The sequence below is a fragment of the Prenolepis imparis genome, unplaced genomic scaffold (genome assembly GCF_030444845.1).
Source record: "Prenolepis imparis isolate NDT839.2.m4 unplaced genomic scaffold, iyPreImpa1.0 SCAF_10, whole genome shotgun sequence".
NCBI lineage: Eukaryota > Metazoa > Arthropoda > Insecta > Hymenoptera > Formicidae > Prenolepis > Prenolepis imparis.
The window spans coordinates 15,546,311-15,570,351 of record NW_028141168.1 but is presented as its reverse complement, the minus strand read 5'-3'; the positions used below and the strand labels follow the sequence as shown (position 1 = coordinate 15,570,351).

Here is a 24,041-nt window from a genome sequence, read left to right as displayed (position 1 = left end):
ATCAACATATAATTTCTAAATTTATTGCAAAAATTAAATTTGCCATATGATTTAAAGCAAAATCGTACTATTTTTTTAAAATTAATTTTAAAAGGATTCTTCACTCAGCAATATGGCGGAAGAGCTGTAGTAACTTTGAAGGATCAGACAGTAAGGTATATCCTGCGGGAAAAGATGGTTGTGGCCCTGACCACCTGCTGCCTCTTTGATTCCGCCGCTAGAATCTCATTTAGTCATGTAATCCCGATGTTCATTGACGATGGATCACCTTGTCCGCAGAGCATTGTAGGTGTACTAAAACATTTTACGTCGTCTAATACATCATCGGTCGAGAATAAAGAGTAGATGATGTAGACGATGTGGAGGCTGTTACCGATACCGGAACATCCGGTTGTGGACAAATAAATAATCGACACATTAATAGGAAATCTTATTTTGCTGAAAAATTATCTTATATGCTAAAAATTTCTGAAATATTACGCTTAAGGAAAACAAAAATAATATTGTATATTTTTATGAAAAAAGTTTATTCATCGTTATGCTATGAATTTAATAATTAATAAAGAAATGAAAACTGACATATTAAGGCATTTAAGGGAAAGAGAGAGAGAGAGAGAGAGGGATATGATGAGTTATCAAGTACGGTAAATTGCATCTAGTAGTTCTCGATTTCCGTGGAAGACGGTGATTAGGCTTTCCTGACTACCGATAATGAATGAACGCTGATTGTTTGCGCCGTGTCATGATTTTAGAGTTGCATTTAATTCAATTTGTGCGTGCGACTTACGATGCCTGCTCTTAGTCATCGTGCAATACACGTTTCATAGTCTCTTCTTGACCATGAAGAGTTGTGAAATAAGAAGCATTCTTACATCGACTCAGATCACTCCTGCGATGCCTCACATCGGTGCAGCGCGAGAATGAGCATCATCAAATGAATAGTGTATAATTGTATTATATTTCTCTGCTATCCGTTACTCACTAATATAGCTAACAGTAGTTCGATATATAATTAGAATAAATATTTTAACATTTTAAATATACATTTTTTTTGAACGCGAGATTTCGTTGACAGATAAATAAGGAAGAATTGAAAAATATTCAAAGAGATACGTATTTTCTTTATCATCGCTCTCTACCGTTTGTGTTTATAAAGTCAGTTCGCCAGGGAGTGTAAAATCGAAGAAGGAGCCGAAAAAGAGAATTATCGTCTTGAGGCTTCGCCTCTTGCATCTTAGCCGCCGCGGAAAGGCAAATGATTGGTACCACAATGCGACGTGTCGACTGAGGATGCCGCTCATCAAGTGAATCAGCAGCAAATAGTAGCGGGCTAATAAGTGCTATTATTCCGTCGCCGTGACGTTATACGCACGGCGATGATACTATGTACGTAAATACGGAAGAGAGGAGAGGAGGAAAGACACGAGAAGGAGAGGTACTGTTACGTTGATATGCCGCGGACGAAAGAGAGAGAAAGTTACTGTTAGGCGCTGAACACCCTCCGTCCAGCCGCCGATGACCAAGCAAATTCGCGCCCAAGTCTAGACTCGGGCAGACCGCCGGTCATGCACCAGTCCAGGTTGCCCTGAAGCCACGGTTGAATGGTTATCCACGCACATTGCCCGCTTCGGCATGGCAGTCCAGTTTCACTGTGTGCTATTCCGACTTTTCGCTGCGAAATTCTCTCGAGTATAACTTGTGTTATTAATATCCATCTATACTAGCCCGACCGAATAATAAATTTTCTAATCTTTATATTATCTATTGTATATATATATATATATATATATATATATATATATATATATATATTCACATAACACCATGTTATGGTGTTGATGCGAGATATAATTTCCAATTATATTCGCAAATGTTTATAACTAATTACATTTTTTTAGAAGAAGAATCCTTAGATATGTCATGTATATTAGATTGTTCTTTGGAGAATGAAGGAAAATTTGCGATGACATCAGCGGAAAAATTTCCAGACGTAATTCCTTTGTGTCCATGCTGAAACGAGTATATATATACTATATATGTATGGTGCGCGTTTTATATGGCTATACGTGATTCTACGGTAGCCAGATCACCCCGTATTATCTCGACTATTCGCATAGAACTACGTAATAGTTAGGAGATACGAGTAGAATGAAGAAGATACAGAATCGTTGGTGACCATTTCTCGAGAGTTGCCATCAGGAAAGATGAGGACGAGAAATGGAGGAGACAAGGACAGAGATCTAGATAGAAGAGAAAGAAATAAAGAAAAGAGGAAAGAAATGAAAGGCTGTCAGAGCTGCGGAGAGTAAAATAAGAGAGAGAGAAAGAGAGAAGGAAGAAGAGCAAAGGATGCGATTGCAGAAAGGGAGAAAGGGAGAAAGAGAGAGCAAGACGGAGATCTAGGAGGGTATTAGCCGGTCTGAAGGGTGGATGCGAAGAAAGAGAGTTCCCTCTTTCTTATATATTTTTTCTTGTATTCTCCAGCGTTCCTTGGGAAAAGTTTGTTGTTTGAAGCAGCGCTCTGCCTCTCTCCGATCATTAATCATGCCGAGTTTTGGTTTGACTAGCAGCAGCGTCGGCATGGCTCTTTCTCTCTCTCTCTCTCTCTTTCCCCCCTCCCCTTCCTCTTATTCCTCTTATCTGCTCTCTCTATTTCTCCTTCATCTCTGTGCACTCTGCCCCTTCCCCGATTCGTTCCTGTTACGCGTTCCTTGAGCCAGCCTCGAAGCTTTCTGAGGGGAAGAAAGAGGGTTGCTAGCTAGGCGGTGGGGTTGGCTCTCGCTTCTACCCCTCATCCCAGTCCCCTAATCTGCTTCTATCCTGCTCGATCTTACTGTGCACCCCTTCGTAGAAGAGGGGCCGCCATACGGGAATATCATATAGAAGGGTGCCAGTATAGAAAAGGAAACCCTCGTATTTCGTACTTTTCTCGGCCCCTTAAAAGCGTTGTACGCCAACTGGGGCCATTTCTTTCTGCGCTTTCTACGAGGGCTTTCTCCGTAATAATAGATTGTAAATCCTTTAATCCTACGCGAGGTTTCATGCACGCAACGTTTATCCTCGTGACTGCTATCTGCCATTTCTTATTGATATCGTATCCACGTTAAAAGGCACACACACGTAATTATTTTGTAATAATAATGTAGCGGCGAAATTTTATGCTCGAAAGAGAATAACGATTTGCAGAAATCTGTTCATCGAGAACAAGTAAACTTTAATTAATAAAACGCGCTCCAGAATCATATTTAGCTATCTGACACCGGGTTTAGGTAGAGATATCGAGATCAGAGGAAGAACGAGGTGAAGCCATACCTGTGGATCGGTACCTCGAAAGTTACGGGGTCCCGCTGCAGTTGATTAACGATGTGAGCGTCCAGGTCGAGGTGGGTGGCGCATGCCTTTGTGACAGCACAGCCGCTCCTCCGCTCCTCGACATCGCCACCGTTGCTATCACGGATTATTATAACTCGTACGTTTCATCTGCCTTCTTCATCGGCTGTTCAGTAGACGTCGAAATGGTCACCGGTTATCGTCACGTCCGTTTATCTATATATACGCGGTTCGAAAACCCAACTTTATACTTTCCGAGAGTGAATGATAGAAATGTGCACGAAGTCGCTCTTTTTTGTTTTATTTATTTTTTTTTTACATACGTGGGATATCTTCAAAATTATCTCAATAATTTATTATCGAAAATTTGAAGCGTAGAAATCAGCCTTGCAAAAATCAGGTTTATGAGTACGATTTTTGTATCAGTAATAGTGATACATTATGTATTTATGTGTGTACGTGTGTATTTCAATTATTATTCAATCATGGTAAAAATATCTTCATATCGTTATCATATATATATTTCATAAATCACGATATATGTATGTATTATATAACTTATCAAGTATCAAGTATATCTCTAGACAGCTAACGTCAATGCATTATATCATCAGTAAAAGCAATAAATATTTGTGATGATAATGACGAATAGAGTTCCTTTACAGCACTATATATTATAAAACTATATTGATTATATATTTTCGATGAATAATTAAGTATTACAGTTGCTGAAAAAAGAAGAATATTTCATGTCTAATATGCGGCGACGTTATTTAATATATGATTGAGTCTATTTGCATATATGCTTTACGTAATATATATATTTTAAAGTATTAACAGTTTCTATTAAAAACACAAAAATTAAAAAAAATTTAATGTAATTTTTATGTTTACGCCGAGAGAGAGAAAGAAAGAGTGAGAAAGAGAAAGATATCTATTTGATTTTCTAACTTTATTATTTTTATCTCATGAAAAATACACATTTTTTATTTCTTTATAAATATAATGCAAATAATAGGATATGTTAAATAATACTTATTAGTTTGCATTAAATTCGATCAATTTAATATTACATTAAAAACATGGTGGTTTATCGCTAGCAGGAACAACCAACGCGGAATCCATTTTGCGAAATGAGTTGGGTCCAGCAAGAGAAGAGAAAAGAAGGAAGGCGGGTAAAAAGGATAAGGGTCGCGATCTGACGAGGGTACCTACCCTATATTGGCAGGCGTGGCTGCGGGTTGCAGGGTGCAAGAGGGTTTTGAGGGACCGCTGATTGGTTCTCTCCAAGCGGGATCGACTGAGAGAGAACACGAAACCTCGTGAACATGGGATCTATAGGGCTGAAATGTCGAAGGAGACGAGAAAGCGTATGCCCTCTCTCTCCCCTTTTCTCTCTTGATCCGAAAGGGGGGTACGCGACATTTTCATTCACAGTCTTAATAAAATGCGCATTTATGCGAATACTTTTACGGATATTATATCCTGCGAATATGATTATTTTCTACCTCTATCGCTAAAATATTCTATAAACTTTCTCCCGATGAGTATTAAATATAGCTTAAATAATGTATATCTCTTAATTTAATATCGTTTCTTGTTTTTTTATTTTTTTATTGTCTCTTTATATTATCTTTGCAATTTTAGAAATTGTTTATATACACAGTGTACTTTTTAAAAATTTTTTTGGCAAAGATTAAATACTTTCTAAGATATAAATATGGACAATCTTATAAAATTGCTTTAATATAATGTACATGCAGCATGTTGATTTAATTTAAATAAAAATTATTGCCAAATATTATAATATTAAATTTTCATTAAGTTTTTGTTGTAATAAAAAAAAGTATATGGTATGTTAATCTATATAATAAAAAAAAGTATATTGTATGTTAATCTATATAATAAAAAAAAATATATTGTATGTTAATCTATGTATGATATAACATAAAAATATTTTTATGTTTATATTATATATGTATTTAATACACACTATATTTTTATTATACTATATATTTTCATTATTATAGTTTGAGAGATGAGAATAAGAAAAAAAAGTCGGAAAATATTCGCTTTTGATAACGTCATTCGATGTCGGATCTGCGAGTGAACTTAGGTATGAGGGGCACCAAAGTTTTCTGGGTGACGGCGGCTGAAGGGTGACTGGCGCGATTGCAAGTCTCTGGATAGGTGATTGATTCACTTTGAATGATTAAAGAACGCCGAAAAAGGGCAGAAAAGTGGGGACGGGAATAGCATTCGATAGACTCATCAAAAACTTTCCGTGAAAATATATTAAAGTCTTCTCTGAATGTAATGCAAAGTGATTGGAACATCGTAGCTGTTTGTATATCAAGAAATCGAACTCTTGCATTAAACAGCTTTATTCGTCCTCTTGCATTATGTATCCATTTCTTATATTATTTTTTTACAAAAAAATAAATTTTATTTACATATACCGGGTGTCCCATTTTAAAGGACCCACTCAAATATCTCAGAAACACTGCGTTAAATCAAAAAATGTTTCCTACAAAAGTTGTAGGGTTTCGAGGGGGACATAACATAGTAATATTCATATGAGCTTGGGCGGCGTCTCCAAGGTCAAGTGAAGGTGAGAATAAATTTTTTAAATGGAAACCCATATTTTTTATTATAACATCTTTTTCTACTAATTAATTTGAACAACTTTTATCTGAAGCATTTTTTTATTTTCTTCAAAATTCACCTTCTCACCTTCAAATTCTCACCTTCACTTGACCTTGGAGATGCCGCCCAAAGTCAAATGAATATTACTATGTTATGTCCCCCTCGAAACCCTACAACTTTTGTAGGAAACATTTTTCGATTTAACGCAGTGTTCTGACAATGAGATATTTGAGTGGGTCCTTTAAAATGGGACACCTGGTATATTTAAATAATATTGAACTATAAAGTAATTGCAAGATTAATAAAATATATAAAAAAAATTATTATCTTTGAGAAAACGTATTTTAATACTTAAAAAGTTATTTTATTTCATAAATTTCAAAAGACAAACGTATAAAAATGATGTCTTTTTTAAACCTTTGCCTTTAATAATATTTTTTAAGTAAAAATGAAATTGAGAATACTTGTGACATTTTTCTTATACAAATAATTATTTGTATTCTTTCTATATTTGTTTCGCAGATAATATTCTAACATTTGATTAATGATATTTAAATAGACTTTGAAAATTTAAAAAGAAAGTCAAAGAGAAGAAAGAACTTTCTTGTATTCATTCTTGACATTTGTGTGAATATCGTACAGTTTCTGAAAGGTAGAACGAAAAAATCATTTAAGCCTTTTTTCCAAGGTGGTCTTTGTCACATGGGTGTTCTACATAATTGTATCGTACATGAAAGAATTTAGCAGGACTTTTCAGAAAAGTTAAAGGATTAGGAACTTGATTTATTGCTATGCAAAATTCTTGCATTTAAACGCTTTCTTTCAATAGACAAGATTCGTTTGAAAAAATTCGAAAATTTTGGGAGACAAGGATTAATGTTTTTTTTTAACCCTGAAAATAAGCGCAAATATAAATGTGTCAATAATAACTCGACTACACTTTTCAAATTATATTACAAATCTTACTTTTATTTAAGAAAAATATATCTTTTACATAATAACGCAAAAAACTAACTATCTTTTTAAAACCATCGAACATCCCTTTAGTGGTAGGTCTTATAATAAATTTGCAATCAATATTATATACCTTAATAAGACAATATATTAATATTTTGCAATAAAATTACAATTTTTACTGTTTTCATTTTATATCTGAAGCTAAATTGTAAAGCATAAAACGATTAAAATTAAAACAAGATGTTATATTTTTTTCGTTCTTTATTTGTCAAATTATTTAATTTTCAGTATCAAATTCTTGGTAACATTAATAGATATCTCTCTTTCTCTCTCTTTTTTTTCTGTATTTAAATAATAATTATTTTTTCAATCTGTTTTTAAGTATTTGTGATTAAAGGGATATCGAATGATCTTTGGACGCGTTGCGTAATATATTAAATAAAAGATGAACGATAATGTCAATTAACGCGGAAAAAAAATTGGTCGGAAAAATAATGCAATGGACTCGCCAAATACCAAAGTTCAATGATTGAATTACACGGATGTAGCTATACGATATGCCGATTGACACGTTGCATCAGAAAGTAGTAGTAGGATGCAAAAGCGCATCGCGATTGGGTTGTTGAGAATTTTCTTATGTAGTTGGGAATAAGCGAAGTTGAGAGAAGTAAGATAAAGGTCGATAGGAGTATCAAAAGGGGAATGAGAGATAGCGGTACTGCTTACGGAGGGTTATTGTGCGTCCATCGGTTACGGCTCATCAGCTGCTGTAATTCCTATCTTCGCCTTTCGTATAAGAGAGATCGAAGGTCCCAAGGCGCCAACTTCATCCTATTCCGCCTACGTCGTGTTTCTCGCCGACTTTTCACGCCGACCGGGTCCATCTCTCTCTCTCTGTCCCGTTTTGCCGTAGCTTTCCCCGTAGATTACCCTTAAATCTTTAAATTACAACTAAATTACTCCTAAACAGCGAAAATTGCCCGACGCGCGAACAAGACGGACGGGTCCGTCCCCGGTGGCTGGTAGAAGAATATATAATCCCTCAAGTAAGAATAATCCCAGGGTATAAGCTCCTTTTTACGGATTCCGCGCGTAGGCGGAATCTCTTTTACGCAGGTATGCAAAATAGAATCTGAGCCGCGACTTCGCTTTATTTACTACCAGCGCGAAATGTGTCTAATGAAGGTCGAACGTTGTTACTATTGCGAATTGCGTAAGTCTATGCTGAAGTCTCACGGCGCCGCCGCTCGTATGCAGCGAAACTGACGTCACGATTATCAATACCTATTTTTAAATGATCTAACACAAGACGGACCATGCGTGTGACTTACCTGTGCGCGCGAGAGGATCACGGTTTAATTCGAAACCATTAATGTGAGGCGAATCGATTGCGATTTTGTCTAGCCCATGCGCGCGGTGGAATTTTTGAAAAATGAGAGACGCGCTCCGTCTCCTCTCTCGCTCTCCTTCTCTCTCTTGTCACTCAAAAGTGGTTCTAAAACGCTTGAAAAAATGCCGACAATACAAATCCATTAATCTTAGCCTTACGCTGCCGTGTGCTCTTTCTTCGTCTCCCGTTCTCTGAACCGTCGTGCCTTCGGGACATCCCTTTGCACTTACCTTCTGCAACAACACTTTTCCAGAGTGCTATTCCTTGGTTTTCAGAAAGGTGTGTGCTTTAAAGCAGTAGGTCACAATGAATATTAGCCGTGAGACTCTGGATACGAGAAAGGGTAGAAACAATTACATGATATTTCATACATATACATATATATATTTTTTTTAGAAATAAAAAAATTACTGTATTATGTAGAGTATGATTCTATTTAAAAAATTTTTTTAAAAATATATGTTGTAATAATTTGTTGTAATAATTATATAATTTTTTTTTAACACTGAGATAAGATCTTTTGATATTTTTATGCATACATTATTATTATTTGTTGTTTTTATTTTATGCTATTATTTGATGCTTATATTACTATTATTTGTTATTGTATTTTTATTTTTTTGTTCGCAAAAATTCGACGGAAAGTCATATCCTTTTCCTGACAAGAAAAAATATTTCAAATTAAAATCCCACCGAGACTGTTTCGAAACAATTAGAAGCAAAACGGTTTCTGGGAGACCATGTGCCGACTAAAAGGGTCTGATCCTATCCTTTCCGAACAATGCCGAAACATTTTCAATGTATGCAAACTGCTTTTGAAACGAAGACGAAGGGTGTCGAATGGTAATTGCCGAGGTCATGGATGGTAAACGACCTTAACCTCGTTACCTCCTTCTTCTTTCCTTCTCATGCTTCAAAGCAGTAATCAACAGCATCCTTGAACGTGCAAAATATTCGCGTATAAATGCCTCATCTCCTTTCTTCGGTAAGCAGTGCTGCTGCTGCTGCTACTGTTACTTCAAATAAAAATAACTGGCGAGATATGCATATCCGTCATCATCATCTTTCGCAACATCGCGCAAAGACACTTTCCAAGAACTCGTTTGCTACAAAATATTAGACGAGTAAAAATTTTCAAAGCAATTAACGCGCAAAATATAGAGAAGAGAGAATTATTATATACGTACCTATAATAATAAAAATGAGTCATAATATATACGTATTGTAGCATTAATTATATTGCTGTTAGCATAATGATGAATGTGCATCTTATTTCTCGGTAAATATTATCGCTTGTTATTGCACTAGGCACACACTTTTCTAATTTTTTCTAATTTTTTTTCATAATTTTGCTCGCGCCTGTGTTCAAACACCGCGGCACATTACGATACATTCATCGTTGGCTGACCCCGGATTTGTTTGAGGAAGAGTGTCAAGATTGTCAAGAGGGATTGGCGCTAACGACACTTGGAATTGCAAAGATAACGAGTCACTTTTGCGGCCTCTTCACGCGGATAAACGGGCGCGCAAGAACTTTTTCATCTTCGCTGCACTATCTTTTCAAGGAAGCTGGAAAAGTGCGCTGTATGCGCAAATTGCTTTCAAGCAGTCAGTGTCAGGTGGTAATTGTCCGGTGAGGAGGTTACGGATCGAAGGTCGCGTTAACATCTTTACCGTAATGCCTGGCCGATAATTATCGCGCCTCTAGTGATTCCTCCTCATCTTCTGCTCATCCCGTAATAAGTGGGGCTACTACTGTTGGCCAAGAAACGACTTACAGCTGACACTTTCACTCACACCGCCGCTTCAGACGTCGAACTTGGGGCATTCGTCCAGTTGCTTGATGAAAGATGTCATGTTCATTGCCGTCAACGTGACTTCGCCGTCATTGCCGAGTTATCATCGCCTTGCACGCGGTGCTTTTTACATTTTTGACGAAAACACATTCCTCCTTTAATAAATTGTTTTTCTTTTCCGACGCGGTTAAATAAATGAGCTTTCAAGAAACTCGAGATTAAAAGATTATAACGTTTGTATTTCAATTGCAAAGCATTGTGCCGTCTCTCCTTCTATTTTTCGTATAATTTTTTCTACGATCAAATAGACTTTCGCTTATAATTTTTACGCGAGGAAAAAAAATTACAAAGTTGCAAAAATATTCTATGCGCAAACTTTTATGTTGTTTAGCTGAGCGCACACGGATAAAGGAACAGTCTTGAAAACCGTTCAGGATATCTAAGGCATCAGATGTATACTGGATGTCCCTAAGGGGACATGGACCCCTTTTCATGTCGGCAAGCTCGAGATCGTGACTCAGCAGCGAAATCGAATCTCCAGAGACTCATGTTTCTCACCTCGGACAGATCCGCTGCCAACACCTTAAGCTACAACGAATGCGAGAAACATTCGCATTTTCTAAATTTCAGAATCCGCGAAACGCTACGCATGAAATTGTATCGTGCGTGATTTTTCCCGAAAGATCTATCGATCATGATTCTATTGTGGTAAATTATATTGATTCGTAAATATTTGGAATGTACTTTGAATTTCGAAATAAATATCATCGATCGATGGTTCCCCGAAGATTGTAACAGAAGTTACTATGATCTTTTAGAAATCATTTTTGAATCATGATTTTGCTTGCAAAGTTTAATTATTCGACAATTGCATATTTATTTATATTTATTTTTTTCTCCTTGAACGCAAATTATTTTTTATAATAATTAAAAAAAATATAATCTTCTATATCAGAAATATTTAAAAATGACTTTTTATTTTCCAATATATAGGTGACCCGGTTCTCCTCGAAATATCTCCTCTGCAGTTTTCTACCATCGGTGAGACGATTAATCAGCTCGGGCCTCGCTAAAAATAATCCCGGAAACGCAAATTCGCGCAGCTTCAATATCAGAGACGATGCTCCTCTTTCATAAGCGATCAACAAGTTGAATATAACTGAAACGCCGTTAATAAAGCGATGAAAATGATAAATCGCAACGGTTCCACTCCCCTCGGCCAAGCACCGTATTGCGTTATTAAAACTTTACTAATGGGTAATAATAAGCACCAGCCTCGGCCAAGATTGATATTAAATCGTAAACTGTTTCGTCCTCATTTATCATTATCACAATGCAAGTCCGTTGAACTCTTTAAATCTTGAATCCACGAAGAATTTCTGCCAAGCGAGTTTTTATAGAGAGATAGCATGGTATATATAGTTTAAGACGAATTGCTAAAGAGTGCATTGTCATTTTGACATTTGCTCCGGATCGTCGAAACAATGTTCAATCGCAAACGAGTTTCCTACGTAAAATTTCATCAAATAGATTGTCAAATAATAATACAATAATTGATTCACCATTTCAAAATTTGTTAACATTATAATAATATTTCATATATCAACTACGTTGTTTCGTTAGTAACTACGCTCTACTAACAAAGCTCGTTTCGAAACATTGACGATACTCTATGAGACAAGAAAATTCATGAGACGATATGACAGACCCACGTGTACGATCTCACGATAATCGTCACTTGGAAGATCACACATTCGTCCGGTAGCCGAAAGGACTTCGTCGTTGACGAAGCAGGCCCTCTTCGAGGATAGCCGTGGGTGTAAAGGGGGTGTCATGCCGGCGGACCGGGAAAAGTGATTGATCGTGTTTCGCCGGAAGACAAGAGCAGAAGACTTGGGGGAATCGGAGGAAAGGAGCGAGACGACGAAAGTAGAGATGGCGTAAGATGGCGGTGGACGAGAGGAAAGAGAGAAGGACAGAAGTTTCCGAGCGTCGTCGGTGATAAAGACGAGGAGGTTGTGTCGCAAAACGAGGAGACAACCCCCTCTAGCCTCTTCTACGTCATTCAGCGCGCGACCCCTTCAACCCCTCTGGACTCTCCCAGATTCCACTCAAAGCTCCGCTCTTCTGCTTGGAGCGACATGAAGTGGCCATAAGAAAAATAGAAATAAGCCGCGGCATATCCGAGTAAACGAAAAACTAACTCGAAAGAGGAAGAGAGATATGTACGGGGTAAAAACGAGCTATAAGCTCTTCAGAGCTCTTCTTGAATCATTCAATCTTGAATTATTTTCATTTTTCTTACATTCGACGAATATCTAACAAGTTAAAAAATTCGAGAGGCTTTTGATAATATACAAAAGACGCTTTTCATGTTTGTGCGTAAAATATTTAATCCCCCACGCGATGATTCTTAAGCTCGTCTTTGTTCTACAATACCGTTCTGCAATATTCCGATACTGTTATTTCCTGAATCGTTTATACAGGCGCACAGTCAACGTAACTTAAATTTACCGTGCTGTATTGTCGTACCAAAGCAAAACACAGTGAGTATGCTCTTTGTGTAATGACTCGGCGTTTTATATTCTCTATGCCACGCAGCTGATCGCGAGTAGACGTACTTGACCGAGTACGCCGAGACGCCAGTGCATTAATATGAGCAGAGTGTAATCGAACGGCGGATCTATTACTATTAATTTAGCCAATTCGAACTCATCTTACGTAACATTTTTAAGCTCGCCTATTACTCACAAAGAGCCTCACGAAGATGACTTTTCACAATAACATAAACTACATTCTCCTTTTCCGAGTACTTTATTATTACCTTACCATAAACACACTCGTGTCTAATTTGTTTTTGTACTCTTGACGTGTAGAAAATATTTACTTACTCGCTTCTTAGAACAACAATATCGATGATAAATATATTTCGCTAATGGCAACTTTGGTCATTAAATTTGTTCGTCTAATGCATATAAAAGAGACATGTCTATTAGAGTGAATCAATTAACACCCTCGTTTTCGTACAATATTGGCAAATAGAGGTGTAATGGGCGGTAATGGTAACACCTGCTGGTCACGACAAATAGTTCTGAATTAGTGGCGCGATTATCTTCGTCGTAGTATTCAATATCAACAGCGTTAACGTTCATTGCCACCGTTTCTCTCAGCATTGACTCCGGCCATAAGATGGATTTCCGAGGCACGGAGGCGGGTTAAGGGGATACGTAGGAGTGACTCCACGGTTATACGTACCCTCGAGTATGCCCCATAAGGGCACAAGATCCACTGTTTCCGTGGCAGGGGTTGGTCTCATGCTGCCACGGAGTGGGGGTGACTCTGGAGAAGACGCATGACGGGAAGAGGGGACTCGGCTCTCCGCATCGGCTCAAAGCCAGCCGGCGCGAACGGAGCTGGAGGGAGTTGGAAGCAAACCAGAGTTGCCAGACGAGTTTCTGCCGAGGCAGGGCGAGCTCACTTTCGAGTCTCTCTTTCTCTCCGACGAGAGGCTTCGTTTGCTTCGTTCATCTCTGTATACGTACGAGAATATTTTACACAAGATAGACCAGTGTGATGGAAGTGTAGTGTAGAGAAAAATTGACGTTTATTCATTTATTCGTAAAAATATGATTGGTACCGAGATGTTTACTTCATCAGAATTGTTCGCAGAAGTAGCGGCTTGATACTTATTGCGGATCAATGGTGCGGAAGGAAAAGTGAAAGTTTATGAGAGAAACAAGTACGTGTTATCGAGAAAAAGGTGGATGAGGAGTTTGACAATGCGTTAGAAATTAATAAACTGTGAATGTATGTGGAATTTGATGACAGTGAAATAGAGAAGCAAAACAAGAAGTTGCTACACCTGCCGCAGTGGGTTTCGCGGCGCCACTCACGTGTTGCATGCGTGCCGTGGTTATCCATCATGGTCGCGGACTAGGAACAGCTCCGATTGGTCGGTTTTGTGGTCACGTGGTATGGTAATTGGGCTCCGGTGGGCGGGAAGGAGCGAACGAGGTCGTGGAGGATCGCGAAAGTGGCGGAAGGAGAGGAGAGAATAAGCAGCTGTCCACCGGGAGTCCTGTGCTCGTTGTAGCCCCGCTCTTTCCATTTCTTTTCTCTTTTCCTCCCTCTCCTTCTTTCTCTCTTTTTCCTCCTTTCGAGAAAACGTCACCCCTTTTCGCAAGAGGCGGCGAGGTGTGGACGATGGACCACAGCGCAGTGCGGTGCAGTGTGAGCTTGTGAGAATGATGAATATTAATATGAAATGATGCATCAAATCGGCGAACTGATGCGGAGAGTCAGATAAGAAGGCAGAATCGCGAAGCGCGATCGTTTAAGATTCATCTGGACTATCGTGCGCGCGTGTGTGTGTGTGTTTTTCGCAAGAAAGTGCTCCACGAACATGAGTTCTTTCCTGATAAATCCATCCGCCGCCGGTGGATATCATCACCATCATCAGCATCAGCATCAGCAGCAGGCTGGAAATCATCATTTAGCCACCACTTCCGTCATGGTTGATCCGAAGTTTCCCCCCAGCGAAGAATATAGCCAGAGTAATTATATACCTTCGACTGGCGCGGACTTTTTCTCGAGCGGTAGTAGCGGTCATCACTTGAGCCATCCACAATCTCAACTCCAGTACGGCTATCATCAGCATCATCATCAGGCGGCATCGACTCCTTACGGTGCTTCCTCGACGGTGCAATTGAACGGAGGATACGCGAGCTACGGAGGATATTACGGGCCTCATCATCCTCATCATCAAGTGCACGCGGTGCATCATCCAACTCTACATCCTCATCATCATGCGGTGGGTGCTTTAGCGATGCCGCCGGAAGCCCAACAACCGCCGCTCACGTGTCCGTCGTCGATACAAAGTCAACAGCAGCAACAGCAGCAACCACAACACCAGCAACCATCCGTACCTACGTCAACTATTCTTGGATCCACGCCTCTGTCCCCATCTATAATGCAGAATCACGTGCAACAGCCGGATACTCTTCAGCATCATCAACAACAACACGAGAACAATGCCTGCAGTCCGGCCGGCTCGGGTCAGTTGCACCGAGATAATTCGCCCGATCTTCAGACGCAACAGTCATTGTCTCAGCAATCTCAACATATACAAGGTGGCCAACAACAGACCCCGCCACAACAACAACAGCATCATGTGGAGGATAGCTCGGATCCAGATGACATGTCAGGAGACGGTCAGGAGGGTTCGCCGGGTATAATGGAGGAAGAAGAGGAAGATGATGAGACTAGAGAGCGCACTATTTACCCATGGATGAAGAAGATTCATGTTGCGGGCGTCGGTGAGTTAAAATATATAAATTTGCAATTATTTCCGCTATTTCCCGCTATTCTGCTACGTTGAAATATATTTATTACCTATACACATCATAATATATATTTTTCTTAACTTTTATATTATTATTAAAATAGAGAGAGATTTATTATTATTATATATATTATATTATTAGGGTAGTAAATTATTTTTGAGATACTTTCTCTACTTTCTGTCATATAATATTATATATATATACTTCTTATGATTCGTTTTCAATCTTAAAGCTATCATCCATTCAACAAAATATTTATAAATTATACATTTACATTTTATTATGATTGTGTTTTGATTGTGAAGGGTATAATTAATCGTTGTGAAAATGTCCGACGGCTTAACGATATAACTGTGTCATGCAAAATGTAGAATCCATTACACATAATTATAATTCATAAAATATTACTATAAATTAAATATTAAATATCATCTGTCTTCGATTCTCGACAATTATTCTTAATCAAATAGAAAAACAATTTTTTAATTTAAATACTATCATAATTTACCACGTTGTTTACTTATTAACGTTATTTAAATAAAACATGCGAAAAAAATATTCATATACTTGATGAAATGCTTGTATATGATACGAAAGTGTGTGGATTTTGGTAGTAAATTTGTTTTCCTAGATCCGGCAGACGCATACACCTGTCGAAAGTATCTCCGTTTGTGTATTTAATGGATATACAGTGCATTATATCCGCAAGGTGTTTACGACGCTTTAGAGCGGTCCGAAGACTTATGGGCCGAAAATTTATCGCTACACCTTGTTGATCACCTGTGTGTGAGGTTTCAGCGGCACCTCATTTTATAGGTGAATTCGGTTACGCCTAATATATCTTCATTCTTCATACAGTAGCGAATACCATAAGAATAGGAAGTCGCAACACTATTCACCGCTGCGGTCAATAATACATAAATTTCGAGATTCGACACAGAGAGATTTTCGACATCGCGTGTTTTAGAGTAGATGGAAAAGTTGATGGTGCTCGAGACATGGAATTAGATATTGCCGGTGATGGTATAACGCTCTCGGCTGTTATAATTAAGGCAATTAAAGCGAATGTAGTTCTTCTCTCATAATTAATCAGACAATTACTTCCAGAACTAATATACGCGTGCTTCCTATCCTCATAAAGATGAAAAGACGATTTTGAACGTAACTACAGCATGCAGGTGTATTAATTAATGTCCTACAAATTATAGAGATTGAGAGCAGTATATATCTGCTATGCGCTCGTTTCCAGGGTTTGTCATATTTATATATGTATATGACGTAGCTAAAAGCCAAAGAGAAAAAAATTATATATTTCTCAGGTATATATAAAGAGTTCCCACAAAGGTAATTTTTTGCAACGTAATATTCCTTCAAAATTAGACTAGCTTTGCTGCTATAAAAATTTCTATTCCGTTCGATCTCGGAAAGTGCTGCTCATTCCAGCTTGCAAGTATTTCTTTCGAGACCGCTGTACATGATACAATAAAAAAGATTCCACACTATATTGTATATAAAACCGAATATCATAATGGATTCTTTCGGAAAAAACTTCCTGCAATAAAAACTTTTATTTTAGTAATCCTTAAAAATCAATCTAAAGAAAAATTTTTATATATTAAAATATTTATATTAAAAATTTTTATATTACAAATGCAAATTAAAATATTACACAATAAGAAAATTGATAAAAGTATTATTTTATTGAAAGTTCTATTCAATTTTTAATATTCTACATAAAAGCCTTCGATATTATATATAATATTATATACATTATCTAATTTAATAGCCTACAATGTGCAAGGAAATTGAAAATAGAGAAAAGAACTATTTCACAAAAATTTTATTCTGATAGAAATAAGGAAAGTATCTTCAAAATAATTTGCTGATAATATAAAACCTCGTGTAAAACTACAGAGTAAATAACTATTGTTAAAAAATAATTATCTTAACAGATATATAATATAAGAGAATTCAAATCATTAGTAATTATTATGAAAATATATGCAGATTAAGATAGACTAAAATATTTCATATGTTAAAGATACGAGTCAAGATTTATGTCGAGTTTTACGTGGAGTTGGTTTGAACGTCGTTTATAAAATTAATAAAAAACTAAATATGTTAATAAAACGTGGCAAAGACAATTTACATAAAGATGACCGAACAAATGTTGTATACAAATTAGATTGTAAAGATTGTAATGCATCATATATTGGACAAACTAAAAGACATTTAAGGACTCGTACGAACGAACATTTTAAAAATATTAAATTACATGAAACAAATCACTCTGTTATAAGTAAACACAAAATAAAATATGGACATGAATTTGATTGGACTAAACTCAATCTATTACATAATGAGAAACATGTGCGTAAAAGAGCAATTGCGGAAATGTTCTACATTAAAAAATTTAAGAATACAATTAATCTTCAAAAGGACACTGAGAGCTTAAATAATATTTATGATAAAATAATAAAGGTCGTGTAATAAGTTTTCTAATATTGTTAGTTATTGACAAGGTTTCTTACTGACTTAACGTTCTCGCCTTTAATGTTGACAATATGTGTGAGCGAATCTTTTATTTGAACATGCTTGTCTAAGATTCACATTTATAACGTATGTACTCTTTTTATATCCAACTTATTCTATGCATATTACTATCTTTAAACCGTTTAGGTTTATAAGTTTAATTTTCAATTGTATTATTCTAGTGTATACTTGAAAAGGACACACCATATGGTCGAAACGTCGTAACTTTTAATAAAGTGTAAAAATTTGTGCTAGTTTGGTCGATTATTTTCAATATTGATCCTTTGACTAAAATATTTATTTTGCGAAATTATTGAAAAGAACTCTCTCTCTCTCTTTAGTACACATATACGAATGATAAAAAATGATATATTTAACTGTCTATATATATAATTATTACATTAAAATATTCCCTCAACGTATGACATTACATTTTCCATTACCTTGGGCGCGTCGTGCGATTTAATATTTGAAATCTCTGAACTTTGGTATGCTCGTCCGTCGGGCTGTCAGAGACTGCAATCTCTCCCCTTTGGTTGTCGAAGTATGGTCGCCGGACGTCGGAGTTGAAAGGGGCCTCCGCGAGACCGACGGTCAGCTCGGAATGGAATGTGTCTGCACGGATTCTAGACTGAACTTGTTCCCATGTTTCCTCTATCGAAATTGAACGGACCACCATGGACTGCTACTAGCATGACTCACAAATATTAATATCAACGTGTGGCACACAGTTTGGATACATTTTTTTTTCTCCCAATCCGTTTGTTCAGTCGTTCGTCGCGTGTTTCGACAGCATCCGATTATTTCCGGAGAATACTTTGGACATTTTGCAGTTTATTATCAATATTTACGTTTACTGCGTTTTTAAATATTTATATATTTCTGCCAAACATTAATCAATATTGCATCAGCGTGCTATTTACTCCTAATGGGTTCTGAAAAACTTCGCAAACACGTTCGACGAGACAATTATCGAATCGTTTGATCTTGAAATTAACCTGCGGATTACGTAAAGGCTAATCTATTGTTCCTGTATATTTTTCTTTAAATGCTACTTAGCGGGACCAATGCGCACACATGTGTACGCTTGGCACTTTTTATCCTTATGAATTTGCATATGCGTATTCTGCCTCCGCAATTCAAGCGGCGTATCTCGCGGATTGATCAGATTACAAAAGTCACTTCAGCTGACTTTGATGCTATTCAAAACGTGGCCATGACGTGGTCATGTGATATAAAAAAATGTTATATGCATATAATAACTCTGTAGATATCAATGTAGATATCACGTGTAAGAGAGAGAGATATTTAATAATATGGTAATAATTATATGCACAAAATAATAAATTCCCTTTCTTTCGTTGTTTAAATAGTATATGGTCCTGTCACAGCTTAAGAATTCATTATGTGCTCGCATAACATTTTAGCGGCCTGAAGAAAAAGATTTTTGTAGTGAACATCCGGCATTGTGTCTTCTTTTCACGCAACTTATCGCTAGGTTTTTGTGAGTGGACACATGTAAAGTGCGTAGGAAGAAAGTCCCGAAGAAATTTTAGTGAACATAATAACGATGCAATAAAACGCATTGAGGGAGACCATTCAAGATTTATTTGTAACACTGTGTCGAGCTAATAATGAGAATGTTGGCGATGAGAATGTTGGGAAAAATGAAAATGGCTAGTTTTAGGTAAAAGTGAAAAGAATGAGAATGTTCTCTGCATAGTAAATAGTAAAAGTTATAGAAATTTCTTATGGCATTATATTTGCAAACATGCAATTTAATAATATAGTAAGAGCATCAAATATATAAAATTTCTTATAAACATCATATCTAATATATATAATTAATAAATGAATCTATATAATTACAATTTTGTTAAAAAAATTTACATATAATCGATATAATAGAATAAAATTTTATTGGCTATTTTTATCTTTGAAATTTAATTTGTTAAAGGTTATTTATTTTGTTGTGATGTGAGGATCTAGAGAATTAATTATATTGAGATTTTTTTTAAAGAAAATTGCATCTTATTATGTGTGTGTATGTACTTAGAAAAAAACGAGAATTAAAGTTTAATAAATTATTTCATATAATTTCGAACATACGAGAAACATTGCACAACACGTGGGTCTCATCTTAAAGATGAATTCTTTAAAAAATTTAATGTTTATTTTTCTTTAGTAAAAATGTGTAAAAGTGTTGATAATTTTTAAAAATGGATGTTCTGTTGTAAATATCATATAATAATATATAATAAAGTTTTAAATATATATAAATAGATGACACACACACACATACAAACTATATACATTTAATTTTATATAGTATTTATTAAGAAAGAAATTCAAAAATGTAAGAGTTATTATATTTATATAATATTTGAATATTTAAAATATTGTAATATATAATTAATTTTTTTTATATTAAAAATAAAGTTTAATTGAATTCTCGTGTTAAGAAAAAGTCTAAATTATATAAAGAATTCATTTTTAAAGTACAGCTCACACACGTGTTGAAAGAGTCACATTTTTGCATCGCTACATATTTTCCAAACAAAGAAGAAAGTAGTGTCTCTATAAACTGGGAATTTGTCGTTATTATAATTTCATATGCCGATTTTTGTTCTGTTCTTACAGCAAACGGCTCGTACACACCTGGAATGGAGCCAAAGCGACAGAGAACTGCCTACACGAGGCACCAGATACTCGAACTGGAAAAGGAATTCCACTTCAATAGGTACCTGACGAGACGACGACGAATCGAGATCGCTCACAATTTGGTCCTGTCGGAGCGACAGATCAAAATCTGGTTTCAGAACCGCCGTATGAAATGGAAGAAAGACAACAAGCTGCCAAACACGAAGAACGTGCGCAGGAAGAACGCGAACGGCCAGGCACCGCCAGCTTCAACGGCGAAGCCGTCCAAGACCTCGACGACACGGGCAAAGTCCGGCACGGGTAACAATAACAGCCAAAGGAAAAACAACAATTCGCCCTCCAGCGGAATGGAGAACAGCCTGGACTCAAACATCGGTCACGATATGGGCGAAGTTCATGGGGTCAGCACCGCTCTTCCTCCTCCCGTGGTTCATCCGAGCTTTCAAGGTCACCCTCATTCTCTGGCTCAAATCCAAGCGCAGCTGACTCATCATCACGTGGGTGGAATGATGGACGGTCCGACGGGAGGACCGTTGGGACACATAAGTTCCGGAAGTATCAGTCCGCTCGCTCCGGCTACCAGCCCTCCCGGATTGTCGCAAGTATCAGCTCCTGTACCGCCATTGGCGATAAAATCCGATTATGGACTCACGTCTCTGTAACATCCATTCTGGGAGGTGTATTCGATCATGTAACTTTCGATACTGCATAGCTCCTTTTCGCTGTTTCTTGTGTTCGATCGGATATTTATTGCAAACTGTGTAAACTGTAGATTGAATTTTTCTCATTGCAACGTGGACGAGATGAGTGATCAGGCGTTATTATTTTTATATTACTGCAACGACATTAACTTTGATCTAAATTGGCAAGTTCAAAATAGTCAAAATTAAAAGTTTAGCAAGGCTATTTAAAAAAGAAATATAGAATAATAACGTTCGATTTTCTTTATCTAACGCTACAATGAGAAAAACTTTGATTTTATGAAACGTGGAAGCTAGAGCTGAGTAACTTATTGTAGCTGAATATAAAAGGGAACACAATTCTACAGCGAAAGAAAACAAATAATAATGTCCGGATGAATTATAGAACGTCGTATCTTAGATCATGAATTTGTTTTTCAAAATTACAAAAAAAGTTTACTCTTCCAAGGCAACTTTCTATTTATATTTGACTGAGTTACGAATTAATATTATAATTTAAAATTTCGTAAATATCGATTTATTAATTAAGTGTGAACGTTTCAATAATCCTATGAGGTCCTGTTATTATTTATTATTGACATTTCTCTTGCGCTAATTATGAGCAAATTAAAAAATTCTTTAAACTATTGCAAGTTTTAATATTATTAGTTAAAGTTATTAGCAAAATATTATTTTAAAGTCTGATTAAAAATTTCTGATCTCTCGCGTCTTGAGTTTGCTGATATACTAATTTCAAATCCATTGCACATTATGCATCATGTGCATAGGAAATGCAACATGTATACCTTATAGCATCAAATTAAATACAATCAAAGCGCGTACTTGGAGCATACACATCGTGTTCATGGTGCGACTGCTGATTGAAACGTCAAACTATTTTTTTTTTATTATTTAATTTATAATATGGTATAATATTATATTAAAAATAAAATGTCGTATATAAGGGATAAATATACAATTTTCTATATTTATCATTTGATCTTATATTCTTCAATCACAAACATCAAACACTTACAGCTGTTAAACAGTTCTAAGTCCTGATGCACATATCTATACAAGATACGTATGCCCCAAATAGGCACCAAATATGTATTTAACTTCATGTAATAAGGTATATATGAATTCGTTACGTATTACTGTATGATATGATGAAGAAGCAGATGTATTGCGAAGGATGTATATATCATTGAGCATCTGACATAGATTAAAAATCGGACAAATAGAAAATGCATATGAGTGCAAACGAAAAAATGGTATGTTAATTATATTCGTAAATAAACTTCTTAATGCTTTCGTAGTAGTTTCTTTATGTGTATAAAGATATATCTCATCAAAATTTTTAATTCAAAACGTTAATTAATTATTTGTCCTTATTGTTCGCATATAATACCAACATTCAAAGAGATATTGGTATTTTATAAAATGAAAATTGTATATATAACTTAGTATAACTTTTATGTATGTATATATTAGTGTAAAGAAAGTTTTATTGCAACATGATATAAAAATAGTGTTTATATTTCATATAAGTGTTGGTATTGACGTTTTTACAAGACGTATCAACATAGAAAAAATTTGAATTTTCAGGTAAAAACTTTGGTCGTTATAGTATAATTGCAGAATGTTTATTAATAATATCAATAATCTTTTTCTCTCTCGGTAAATTTTTAATATTTTAAACATAATTTTAAAATATATATTATGTGTCGTATATATTCTTACGCATTTAAAAAAATTATCACTCTCACCTGGAACAGTTTGATTGTCGAAAAAGAAAATATATTTCAAGATCTCTTCAAACCCTCTTAAAAATAATACAAAAATCTCTTAAAAATAAGAGATATAATTAAAACTATCGTATTTGAAAGCATCCTTCCGTATATTCGATACGTTGTAAATAATTCGAAATGATAGTATATATTTTTACCGAAAGGAAATGAGGAATGACCAATAATAATTAGGACACAATGCACGTGACAAAATCGGAAGTTGTACGATTTAAGTGAGTAGTAATCAAACAATTAATGCACAGAACCGCTGTGACGATATACCAAAACAATATTATTAGATGTAAGAAGCAGAGTTAAACCCCTTAAGGTATTTTAATTCTAAAGAATCGAGTTTAGAATGTAATTAGCGAAAAGGACGTAAGAAAATAAGTGTATGAGTTTCGAGATCGTTCTATAACATTGTGACATTATACCCCTTTGCTATAATTATTCAATGTATATAGCATGTACGATAAGAAAAATCTCATCGGGCACACTTCAACTGCTTATGTTTATATTGATCGTAAAGATCGATGAAAACTATACAACCGTCAAGTAAATAAATGAATAAATAAATGTTTCATAATTTACAATAATACCAAATGTGTTTCCAAATCGTATGTGTATTATTCCCACACTCTCTCTCTCTCATTTAATCTCGTCCATCGCTTTTTTCGCGCAACATTTTCTTTTTACAAGTATATATGCGTGTGCATGCGTATACACGGGGGCGATAGTTTCCTCGCTTTCATATTTTTCATAATCTTTTACACTATTTATTATTCTGTCAGGAAATACCGTTAATCAGCCAAGGCTAGGGCAACTTGTTATCTTAAGTTTTGACACTATCTCTTTCTTAGGTATATTCGCATTACGTTATGTTCGCAAAGTATCGTTTCCATTCTATTCAGCTTTGA

The 24,041-nt window shown here is 35.9% G+C and overlaps 1 protein-coding gene across 1 annotated transcript; it reads left to right on the top strand.

The window, feature by feature from the left end:
* Nucleotides 1–13,399: 13,399 nt before the first annotated feature.
* Nucleotides 13,400–23,696, top strand: Dfd (homeotic protein deformed). The gene is made up of 2 exons (XM_083047814.1): nucleotides 13,400–15,434; nucleotides 20,634–23,696. Exons 1-2 carry the CDS (start codon nucleotides 14,522–14,524, stop codon nucleotides 21,314–21,316), a joined length of 1,596 nt encoding a protein of 531 aa, XP_082903940.1. The 5' UTR covers nucleotides 13,400–14,521; the 3' UTR covers nucleotides 21,317–23,696.
* The last annotated feature ends 345 nt before the right edge of the window (nucleotides 23,697–24,041 follow it).